Source organism: Salminus brasiliensis, chromosome 2 (assembly GCF_030463535.1).
Source record: "Salminus brasiliensis chromosome 2, fSalBra1.hap2, whole genome shotgun sequence".
NCBI classification, from domain to species: Eukaryota; Metazoa; Chordata; class Actinopteri; order Characiformes; family Bryconidae; genus Salminus; species Salminus brasiliensis.
The window spans coordinates 1,836,069-1,848,568 of NC_132879.1; the positions used below are offsets into that span (position 1 = coordinate 1,836,069).

Genomic DNA, 12,500 nt, shown 5'->3' on the forward strand with positions numbered 1-12,500 from the left:
CAGCCTAATGCTGCCTAATGCCAGGAGTGGGCTAGAGGGGTATAAAGCCCTCCAGCATTGATGGCGACGAACGTCTGACTGTCGACGTCTGCCGAGGTTGTTTTCAGTCAGTGGAGCTCTTTTTTTTTGTTGTTGTTGTTGCCAAGATACACAGCAGTACTCCAGAAACGTACCTGAACACGCCTCATTTCGAGGCCACAGCGGCCAATGGCGTAGATATATTCGCAAGCATCGTTGATGGCTGACCTTACTAAAGTGACACAGGTGGAAGGCGTGAAAATGGGCTGTTGGCGAGGTGGAAGATCTACCGTGAAGTTTCAGATTAATTCAGACTATTAAAATGAAGTGATTCAAATTCATTTCCCCAGTTTAATTCAGTTAATTTGGTGTGTTCTATTAAATGATCAGAATTTTAACTGGAGGTAATATTTAGAGTAGTCAAAAACATACAATAAAGACAGTACGCTAAGATTAGTATTTATTAATGTTGATATTCAAGCAAACTAGAGACTGTAAATGCTGATTTAACCCCTTATACTCTTTTTTTACTACATCTTTTACTACATCTTAAATATTACTAATTAGTAGCTACATGCACAGCAGTGCAGACTGGCTGGGCTGGGCTGGCCTGGGGAGGTTGGGGGCAGTTTCTGACCTTAATCACTTGAGGTGGGAGTGCCACGCATCTGTGCCATGCACATGAAAATTCTGGGCCTCCTTGAGTGCCTCTATACTCCTCTTTTACAGAGTATGACAGTTTATTTATATATATTTATATATATTATATATTTATACAGGGTATGACTCGGATCATTATACATTATAAGCGCTTCACGTGGTCCCGCCTAAGCGATTCACTGGCTGTATTGAACTTGTTGATTGGTTCTGGCTGTTCTTCCAGATGACCTGGGGAAAATGGAGATGGACAGCAAGCGCAGCAAGAAGACGTTGCTGAACGAGCACGGACAGTACCCGAAGTGGATGAGCCAGCGGCAGGCCAGGAAGCTGAAGAGCAAACGCAAGGCAACCAAAGGAAAACACAAACCGAAGAAGGGCGTGGCCTGGTAGACCCCCGTCTCTGCCAGCCTGGACTTTATCTTCTGCGTTCTGTTCTAACTCTCCAGCCTTTGGACAGCCCACCCAGCTGCAGACAAGCGGTGGGGCTTCATTTGGGATAAACGTAGGAGGATGTTCCTAAAGCTGTGGTTTCTTTTGGCTAAGCTTTTACTGCATCTGATGTACAGTAACAGTGTGGGGTATTGGGTTTACAGCTGGTTGGATGATGATGATAAATGGAATTCAGAATGATCTGGATTGATGAGACGCGTCCTGAGAGAGAGCTGGACGGTGGTACTGCATTTCTCGGCAGTATTTTGAGTATTTTTTGAATTTCTGAAAGTGAGTAAATATAAGGATCTATATCAGGAATAATCCAGTACTTCACTTTTATATCTTAATTCTGTCTGAAGCATCTGTAGCAATTAACAGTTACCATTGATGTAATGTTTGGTCAATTACTATAAAAAGTGTTTTTTTGGGGGGGATTTTTTTTAGGTATTTTTATTTTTTATTTTTAACCACACAGATTTTGGTTGATTACCATAATGTCATTATTTTCAGATTTCTGCAGTATAATTTGGTTGATAAACATTGTATTTTTTGTTAATTACCATAAACATCATCTTTTTTTTTTTCTCTTAAAACACAAATAATTTTTAGTCAGTTACCACAAACATTTTTTTTTGCTCGATTCCTAAAAACTATTTCCTAAAATCAGTAAAAGGACAGAAAACCCTCAGACTGTGGAAGATGGTGGACCGTGGCCAACGGGCTTTCGGCTCCTTTTTCAGAAGTTCTACAGATGCAGCAGATGGAGTTTCTCTCGTCCGCTTTCCTTTCCCCACCCTCCCTTTACTACTACTACTACTACTAGTAGTGCTGTCTGTCGCTATGGCAACTGGTGGATTAATAATGCTGATGTTGGTCAGTCGGATGTGTATGTGATTGATCAAGTGATTTTCGTGACATTAAAACATCGTTTTCCTGGAAAGCTGATTCAGTTTATTATGAAATCAGTTTTCAACACTGAACCATTTCATTGCACATAACTTTCTTTTTAAATATCAATTTTCTTTTTTAATAACAATGCAGTAAAGACCACGCTGTCAGCGTATGAGAAGATGCGAGTTATAAGGCCACAGACCCTGATGAAACATCATTGTAAACAAGGTACAGATAGGATTTACACTTTTCCTGAGTTAAAGTGCTGAAAAAAACAATGGTTCTAGATATTTTAGAAATGTACTACGACCCAGCTTTAACAAAACAGTGCCTGCATGTAAAGTGTCTCAACCAAAGACATGAGAAATGAATGAGCAGTAATTTGATGCGTCAGGTTTTGCGTTCTAAAATTCTTAAAAATAATAAAAATATTTATTACAGTTTTATTTCTCAAACTAAGAGAAATAAACTGAATTTCTGGTGGATTTTTGTCAGGCGCCTCTGGCAACCCTTCAGGCTGCAGCTAGAGAGAGGGAGGCGGCTTGTTAAGTGGGCGGTGCTTCAGCACTTCACTGCATGAGCTGCACAAAGGTAGCGGGGAATAGGCCGGTCCGGCCATTGCAGGTTCCCTTCCACCAGCCCTCGTCCACCATCTCCACGTTGGTGATGACGTCGTCAGGCATGAAGGAGATCTCATCGTCCGCTCCTGGAAACAGAAGCCGATTAAAATAGTTAGACGTCCGATTAAGTCCGATCAGTTTCCTGGACTCAGAGCAGACTCAAAGCCAGAAGATCTGAGATGAGATATTATTAATATTAATTAATTCTGCTTAGTTAATATTAATCAGAATATAATCCTAGATTTAACCATTAAAGTAATAAACTGCAGGTGCAGTGAGTTATCTTTTTCTTTAAATGGTCAGAAATACACAATTAAATTCAACCCAAAATCTAAAATTTGACGATTACTTTTTTAAAAGTTTAGAATTAAAATGATCAAAAGTACTGTAGTGAAATACATAAAATTAAATCTATGAATCAAAATCAATTTCTACGAAATAATATATATCATATTTTATAGATGTTTCATATATTTCAAATATGTAAAATATTTAGAATTAGAATTTTATTTTTGCAAAAAATGAATTCATTCCTTATTTAAAAAAATAAAAATAAATGATAATCTTCTCAAATAGGTGCAGCTGAACTGACCCCTTGACCCCTTAATTATAAGCCCTCCCGTTGAGACGGACTTTAAACGGTTAAATACAGAGTTTCAGTAAATGCCTGCTGTAGAAAACTCTCGGCCAACGACGTCCCGCTACGTGATACTCACCGCCCTGATAGTCATAAAGCGCTATGGCTGTCTGCGCTCCGCTAAGCTCCTCGTAGTCGTTATCAACAGCTGTGGAGAGGACCAATCAGATCAGATACTGGCAAAGCAGGAAACCACACCTCATAACATTCAGCGAACAGTGCGCTCGGGCGGTCTCGAGAAAAGTCAGCCGCCTGTCGTGTATGTGCGTGTGTGTGTGTGCGCATGTGTGTGTGTGTGTGTGTGTGTGTGTCTAACCAGTCGGTGTAATATCCTCATATTCTCCCTCGTCCTTATATTCTCCCACATCCTCATATTCTCCCACATCCAGCTCCCGGTGAGGCAGAGGAGGAGGAGCGGAGTCTTCATCTTTCTGTTCTTCAAACATGTCATTAGAGCGTGGAGGCAGGGAGGGAGGCTCATCATAATCAGGCTGATCATCCTCCTGTGAACGAACACACACACACACACACACACACACACACACACACACACACACGTTTTTTAGCTGCCAGGATTTAGTCATGTCCTTTATTTACATTCATTTATGAATTATATACAGTATATACAGTAATAATTACATATGTATTACATATATGTAAGTATCTATATTTAATAATATGACCCCTACACACATACACATATATGTATAAGTATATAGTATGTATAGAATAGGTTTTAGTATAGTATATAGTAAATGTAGTTTATATAGTGTATTGTATATAGTACATATATAGTGTACGTATAGTATCTATGTAATGTATAGTATTGTATATAGTTCATATATACTGTATAGTATAGTATATAGTACATATATAGTGTATAGTATATTATATAGTACACATGTAGTGTATACTGTATGTCTAGTATCTATGTAGTGTATACTATTGTATATAGTACATATGCAGTGTATAGTATATTATATATAGTACATATATAGTGTATAGTAGTATATGGTACATATATAGTGTTTTGAAGTATATATAGTACATATATAGTGTATAGTAGTATATGGTACATATATAGTGTATAGAAGTATATATAGTACATATATAGTGTATAGTAGTATATGGTACATATATAGTGTATAGAAGTATATATAGTACATATATAGTGTATAGTAGTATATGGTACATATATACTGTATAGAAGTATATATAGTACATATATAATGTATAGTATAGTATATAGAATCTATGTAGTTTAGTGTTGACTGAGATGAGCTGGAGTTTTACCTGAGCTACAGGATCAGGTTCGTCTCTGGGCGTTTCGGGCAGTGGTCTAAATGCCTGTGGAGGGGCCTCAGCGGCTGGAACGGGGGGAAGTTTTCGCTCCTTCACCTCCTCTTTACTGCTCTGCACCTAAACACACACACACACACACACACACACACACACACACACAAACACACACACACACATACATACAGAGTAACATCATCTGTGTTAGCGACCACTCTTGTGATCTAACCCACCACTGTTCTAAAATGTTGTCCCGATTCATTGCGGGAGGTGTGTGTGTGTGTGTGTGTGTGTGTGTGTGTGAACCTGCTGTCTGTTTTGTGCCTCCTCTCTCTCTCTCTTCTCTCGGGCTTGCCGTCTCGCCCGCTCCTCCTCTGCTCTCTTCCGGTTCTCCTCTTCAGACGCTTTGGCCATGTTCTCAAACCGGGTTTTCAGATTTCCAGCACCTGCACTGGCTACACACACACACACACACACACACACACACACGCACACACGCACACACATACACACAGACAGTAGTTGAGAAATATACTATTCTAGTAAACATACTAAAAGACGCACACTACATGTCCAATAGTTTGTAGACACCTGCTCCCCCAGAGTTGAGAGGGTAATGATAGGGAGTTTGGGTTCCCTTCGCTGCAGTAACACCCTCTTCTCTTCTGCAAGGGCCTTACATTCGATTCTGACGCATTGCTGTGAGGATTTGATGGCAAAGAAACTATCTATATAGCAATCTCATGAATCGCTACATTTTTTGTAAGGCAAACACAAGCACGTCTTGTGTTATTTTGTGTTAATGAGTTCAGAGCGTTCTACATTAGTCTTTTATTTTTTTATATAATTAAATTGGCTACATTTTGGTTTTAACTGATATTTGTCTGAAGGTTTGACACTTACAGGTCTCGAGCGGCAGAGTCTTCTCATAAGATGTGGTCGGTGACTCCATTTCACTGAACGTTGCTGCGCTCTGTGAGCAGAAAAGCATACACAGGTGGATATTCATCACAAACCATCTGCTGGAGACCATCTTCAAGTGTTTCATAAGTTTACCTTATCCATGCGGTCTGCCTCCACACCGTACTGTCCTCCGAAACCCTTCGCATAGTCTGAAACAGGACATTATGATATACATTTGATAATGTACGTTTAATATATGGCTTCAAATAAATGTGCATGCCTGTATTTACGGCTGGAGTCTGTTTGTACACTTAATGGACAAAAGTATTGGGACACCTGCTCATTTATGCATGGTTCCTTCTGAAATCAAGGGTATTCAAAGAGTTGAGTAACTGTCTCTACTGTCCAGAGAAGAAGATTTTCTACTAGATATTGGAGGACCATTGCTGTGAGGATTTGATCGTATTCAGCAACAAGTGAGCCTCAGTGAGGTCAGGATGTTGAATGATCACCACCCCACTTTATCATCCCCAACTCATCCCTTACAAAAAAGTACTGGATGAAGCACCATCACAGCTCTTCCACTGCTGCACAGCTCAAAGCTGGGGGGCTTTATACCCCTCTAGCCCACACCTGGTGTTAGACAGCATGGAGCCAATAGGTCTCTAAAGAGTCCTATTCTATTGGTGGTACTTTTCTACATGGTAATGGTAAGTGTACTGTGGGCCAGAACGGGCCCAGCTGTGACCCACACACAGCCGGCTACATTACCTTTCTGCGACTGGTGTTTCTCAGTTTCTCCTTTGTAATCGTAACCCAGGGCGGCTTTGTCCACCTTTTCTTTCTCCACCCCAAACTTGCCTCCAAAGCCCTTGGAGTAATCTGGCACAGAGGAGAGAGGAATGCAGTGTTTACATCCCACACCAACACTGTTCAGGCAATAAGCAGTGGTTGTGTTCCATCAAACCAGATTCGCACAAAGTCAGAAGCCGTCATTACACGGCAGTGTGTGGGACAGGTGAAGTAAGTGTTAAGTAGAGGCCAGAACTGGACCATGTCTTGTTTACTAGTGGGATAAAACATGATAAAAATGGACAATGCAGTGCCCAAAAATGGACAAAAGTATTGGGACACTCACTCATTCACTGTTCACAGGGTATTAAAAAGAGCTGATCCTGCTTTTCTTGGAGTAACTGTCTCTACTGTTCATGGAAGAAGACTTTCTACTAGATTTTGGAGCTGGAGCATTGCTGTGAGGATTTGATTGCATTCAGCAACAAGAGCGTTAGTGAGGTCAGGATGTTGGATGATGATGATGATCACCACCACCCCACCTCATCCAATCCAAAAGTACTGGATGGAGCTCCACCACCATCATTTCAGAGAACACAGGTCTTTCACTGCTCCACACATCAATGCTGAGGGGCTTTATATACACCCCTCTAGCTAACCCACGCCTGGCATTAGGTTAATCTGATTTTTCTGCTCCAGAGCGTCTTATTCTATTGACAGTACTTCTCTACAGGGATTAGACATGCGTGTGTGTGCATTTCCACATCTGTGTCAGCAATGAGTGCAACAGGGGTGTCCACAAACATTTGGACATGTAGTGTAGTTGACCATTCTGGCCCAAATACAGCCCAGTTAAAGTACTTCTGGGTCAGCTGTGGTAATGGTAAGTGTACTGTGGGCCAGAACAGGCCCAGCTGTGACCCACACACAGCCTGCTATGTGAAACTGTAGCTGTGGTCTCTTTACTACAGTGGGTTCTGAACTGAACTCAGCTGGACAGTATGAGATAAGGACAGTAGAGTCTGTGAGTGGACGAGGATGTGCAGCGACGTTGGTGAGGTTGATGGACTGATGTTACCTTTCTGCGACTGGTGTTTCTCAGTTTCTCCTTTGTAATCGTAACCCAGGGCGGCTTTGTCCACCTTTTCTTTCTCCACCCCAAACTTGCCTCCAAAGCCCTTGGAGTAATCTGGCACAGAGGAGAGAAGAACGCAGTGTTTACATCCCACACCACACCCACACCAACACCAGCACCAACACTGTGCAACAGAATCAGCACAACTCCCATTTTTCTGTAACATACACTTTCTTCATATCTACACTATATGTCCAAATGTTTGTGGACACCCCACTCCCCCCTCCAAAATTAAGCTGATGTGCTGATGTATGCTAATGTGCCAATGTCCCTGTGGAGAAGCACTGCCAACAGAATAGGACTCCCTGGAGCACATAAACATGGGCTGTAAAGCTCTACAGTTCGATGCTGGGTGTGAGAAATAATGAATGAGAAGTGTCCCAATACTTTTGTCCATATAGTGTATGTCACAGGGTGTCTATGTTACCTTTCTGTGACTGGTGTTTCTCAGTTTCTCCTTTGTAGTCGTAACCCAGTGCAGCCTTGTCCACTCTCTCCTTCTGCACGCCGTACTTTCCTCCAAACCCTTTGGCGTAGTCTGAGGGGGTTCAGAGATGTTCAGATGTTCAGGTGAAGGCTAGGCTCCCTATATCACAGCCCTGCCTCTCCATCCCTATATCACACCTCTGCCTCTGCCCCACCTCCCATCTCCATATCACAGCCCCGCCTCCCATCCCCATATCACAGCCCCGCCTCCCATCTCCATATCACAGCCCTGCTTCCCCATCTCCATATCACAGCCCCGCCTCCCATCTCCATATCACAGCCCCGCCTCCCATCTCCATATCACAGCCCACCTCCCATCTCCATATCACAGCCCCACCTCCCATCTCCATATCACAGCCCTGCTTCCCCATCTCCATATCACAGCCCCACCTCCCATCTCCATATCACAGCCCTGCTTCCCCATCTCCATATCACAGCCCCACCTCCCATCTCCATATCACAGCCCTGCTTCCCATCTCCATATCACAGCCCTGCTTCCCTATCTCCATATCACAGCCCCGCCTCCCATCTCCATATCACAGCCCTGCTTCCCATCTCCATATCACAGCCCTGCTTCCCCATCTCCATATCACAGCCCCACCTCCCATCTCCATATCACAGCCCCACCTCCCATCTCCATATCACAGCCCTGCTTCCCATCTCCATATCACAGCCCTGCTTCCCCATCTCCATATCACAGCCCACCTCCCATCTCCATATCACAGCCCCACCTCCCATCTCCATATCACAGCCCTGCTTCCCCATCCCCATATCACAGCCCTGCTTCCCCATCTCCATATCACAGCCCCGCCTCCCCATCTCCATATCACAGCCCCGCCTCACATCTCCATATCACAGCCCTGCTTCCCCATCTCCATATCACAGCCCCACCTCCCATCTCCATATCACAGCCCTGCTTCCCCATCTCCATATCACAGCCCCACCTTCCATCTCCATATCACAGCCCCGCCTCCCATCTCCATATCACAGCCCCGCCTCCCATCTCCATATCACAGCCCCGCCTCCCATCTCCATATCACAGCCCACCTCCCATCTCCATATCACAGCCCACCTCCCATCTCACATGCAGATGCAGTCGTACCTTTCTGAGAGGCGTGCTGGTCAACTTCAGCCTTATAGTCATAATTCATGGCGGACTGTGGAAGAGAACGGCAGCAGATGAGTAAACTGAGTAAGAGATGGCAGTTATGAGAGACAGGAGATGTTGTGGTGATGGTGTCACGGTCCAGCATCTTCACCTTGTCTATACGATCCTTCTGCACACCGAATTTCCCTCCAAAACCCTTCGCTGCGTCCGTCTGGGAAGAGTGCTGCTCTACCTGCGCCACATAGGCATGCCCCACTGCAACCTGGGAAGATTCACACAACATGTCCCGTAACCACCGGGCAGAAAGCATAGCCAAACAAACCCCACCAAAAGCCAGTGAAGCACAAGCAGGGGGTTTCTAATAAAGTGGCCAGTAAGTAGAAAGCCAAGTTAGGTGTTCCAGTAAATTGGCCAATAAGTGAAAAAGCCAAGTTAGGTGTTTCTAATAAAATGGCCAGCAAGAAGAAGTAGAATGTAGGGGTTTCTAATAAAGTGGCCAGTGAGTGAAAACACAATGAATAATAAATTGGTATTTATATAATAAAATCTGTAAAGTGTAAAGTTTACAGCACCTTATCCATTCGGTCTTTCTCCACCCCGAATTTGCCCCCGTAACCATAGGACGCCTTAGGGCCCTGATCCAGCTCCTTCTTCTTCACTACCTCATGCTCATGAGAAACCTTGCTCCTGAGATCTGCCACACTGCATAAAACACACACACACACACACACACACACACACACACACACACACACACACACACACACACATTTTGTGAAGTATGTTGCTTGGATGTTGTTTCTTTTCCCTCCACTCTTAACTCAATTCCATTCGGGTCATAATTCCTCTTTTTAACGTCTCAGTCTAATGCTAAATATTCATAATCTAATAATATAAAGTCTTAGTCTAATGCTAAAACGACTTAGTCTAATGCTAAATATTCATAATCTAATAATATAAAGTCTTAGTCTAATGCTAAATATTCATAATCTAATAATATAAAGTCTTAGTCTAATGCTAAAACTACTTAGTCTAATGCTAAATATTTATAGTCTAATAATATAAAGTCTTAGTCTAATGCTAAAACTACTTAGTCTAATGCTAAATATTCATAATCTAATAATATAAAGTCTTAGTCTAATGCTAAAACTACTTAGTCTAATGCTAAATATTTATAGTCTAATAATATAAAGTCTTAGTCTAATGCTAAAACTACTTAGTCTAATGCTAAATATTTATAGTCTAATAATATAAAGTCTTAGTCTAATGCTAAAACTACTTAGTCTAATGCTAAATATTCATAATCTAATAATATAAAGTCTTAGTCTAATGCTAAAACTACTTAGTCTAATGCTAAATATTCATAATCTAATAATATAAAGTCTTAGTCTAATGCTAAAACTACTCAGTCTAATGCTAAATATTTATAGTCTAATAATATAAAGTCTTAGTCTAATGATAAAACTACTTAGTCTAATGCTAAATATTCATAATCTAATAATATAAAGTCTTAGTCTAATGCTAAAACGACTTAGTCTAATGCTAAATATTCATAATCTAATAATATAAAGTCTTAGTCTAATGATAAAACTACTTAGTCTAATGCTAAATATTTATAGTCTAATAATATAAAGTCTTAGTCTAATGCTAAAGCGTCTTACTCTAACGCTAAAACTACTTAGTCTAATGCTAAATATTTATAGTCTAATAATATAAAGTCTTAGTCTAATGCTAAAGCGTCTACTCTATTGCTAAATCTTCTTAGTCTAATGCTAAAACTACTTAGTCTAATGCTAAATATTTATAGTCTAATAATATAAAGTCTTAGTCTAATGCTAAAACTACTTAGTCTAATGCTAAATATTCATAATCTAATAATATAAAGTCTTAGTCTAATGATAAAACTACTTAGTCTAATGCTAAATATTTATAGTCTAATAATATAAAGTCTTAGTCTAATGCTAAAGCGTCTTACTCTATTGCTAAATCTTCTTAGTCTAATGCTAAAACTACTTAGTCTAATGCTAAATATTTATAGTCTAATAATATAAGTCTTAGTCTAATGCTAAAACTACTCAGTCTAATGCTAAATATTTATAGTCTAATAATATAAAGTCTTAGTCTAATGCTAAAACTACTTAGTCTAATGCTAAATATTTATAGTCTAATAATATAAAGTCTTAGTCTAATGCTAAAACTACTTAGTCTAATGCTAAATATTTATAGTCTAATAATATAAAGTCTTAGTCTAATGCTAAAACTACTTAGTCTAATGCTAAATATTCATAATCTAATAATATAAAGTCTTAGTCTAATGCTAAAACTACTTAGTCTAATGCTAAATATTTATAGTCTAATAATATAAAGTCTTAGTCTAATGCTAAAGCGTCTACTCTATTGCTAAATCTTCTTAGTCTAATGCTAAAACTACTTAGTCTAATGCTAAATATTTATAGTCTAATAATATAAAGTCTTAGTCTAATGCTAAAACTACTTAGTCTAATGCTAAATATTCATAATCTAATAATATAAAGTCTTAGTCTAATGCTAAAGCGTCTACTCTATTGCTAAATCTTCTTAGTCTAATGCTAAAACTACTTAGTCTAATGCTAAAACTACTTAGTCTAATGCTAAATATTTATAGTCTAATAATATAAGTCTTAGTCTAATGCTAAAACTACTCAGTCTAATGCTAAATATTTATAGTCTAATAATATAAAGTCTTAGTCTAATGATAAAACTACTTAGTCTAATGCTAAATATTTATAGTCTAATAATATAAAGTCTTAGTCTAATGATAAAACTACTTAGTCTAATGCTAAATAATTATAGTCTAATAATATAAAGTCTTAGTCTAATGCTAAAGCCTCTTACTTTAATGCTAAAACTACTTAGTCTAATGCTAAATATTTATAGTCTAATAATATAAAGTCTTAGTCTAATGCTAAAGCCTCTTACTTTAATGCTAAAACTACTTAGTCTAATGCTAAATATTTATAGTCTAATAATATAAAGTCTTAGTCTAATGCTAAAGCGTCTACTCTATTGCTAAATCTTCTTAGTCTAATGCTAAAACTACTTAGTCTAATGCTAAATATTTATAGTCTAATAATATAAAGTCTTAGTCTAATGCTAAAACTACTTAGTCTAATGCTAAATATTCATAATCTAATAATATAAAGTCTTAGTCTAATGCTAAAACTACTTAGTCTAATGCTAAATATTCATAATCTAATAATATAAAGTCTTAGTCTAATGCTAAAGCGTCTACTCTATTGCTAAATCTTCTTAGTCTAATGCTAAAACTACTTAGTCTAATGCTAAAACTACTTAGTCTAATGCTAAATATTTATAGTCTAATAATATAAAGTCTTAGTCTAATGCTAAAACTACTCAGTCTAATGCTAAATATTTATAGTCTAATAATATAAAGTCTTAGTCTAATGATAAAACTACTTAGTCTAATGCTAAATATTTATAGTCTAATAATATAAAGTCTTAGACTAATGCTAAAGCGTC

General features: G+C 39.2%; 2 protein-coding genes across 2 annotated transcripts in view; one reads left to right on the plus strand and one right to left on the minus strand.

Moving 5' to 3' along the window:
- llph (LLP homolog, long-term synaptic facilitation factor) overlaps positions 1–2,050 on the plus strand; it is a 3,935-nt gene extending 1,885 nt beyond the window's left edge. The window contains exon 3 of the mRNA XM_072674105.1: positions 902–2,050. Within this exon, the coding sequence (XP_072530206.1) occupies positions 902–1,068 (167 nt within the window). The 3' untranslated portion in view covers positions 1,069–2,050. The remainder of the gene's footprint in view (positions 1–901) is intronic.
- Positions 2,039–12,500, minus strand: part of hcls1 (hematopoietic cell-specific Lyn substrate 1) — a 14,273-nt gene continuing 3,811 nt past the window's right edge. The window contains exons 4-16 of the mRNA XM_072674104.1: positions 9,554–9,683; positions 9,133–9,243; positions 8,976–9,030; positions 7,815–7,925; positions 7,331–7,441; positions 6,232–6,342; positions 5,614–5,669; positions 5,461–5,530; positions 4,864–5,012; positions 4,552–4,677; positions 3,575–3,761; positions 3,338–3,406; positions 2,039–2,707 (exon numbers count right to left, since the gene is read on the minus strand). Of these exons, the coding sequence (XP_072530205.1) occupies positions 2,571–2,707; positions 3,338–3,406; positions 3,575–3,761; positions 4,552–4,677; positions 4,864–5,012; positions 5,461–5,530; positions 5,614–5,669; positions 6,232–6,342; positions 7,331–7,441; positions 7,815–7,925; positions 8,976–9,030; positions 9,133–9,243; positions 9,554–9,683 (1,423 nt within the window). The 3' untranslated portion in view covers positions 2,039–2,570. The remainder of the gene's footprint in view (positions 2,708–3,337; positions 3,407–3,574; positions 3,762–4,551; positions 4,678–4,863; positions 5,013–5,460; positions 5,531–5,613; positions 5,670–6,231; positions 6,343–7,330; positions 7,442–7,814; positions 7,926–8,975; positions 9,031–9,132; positions 9,244–9,553; positions 9,684–12,500) is intronic.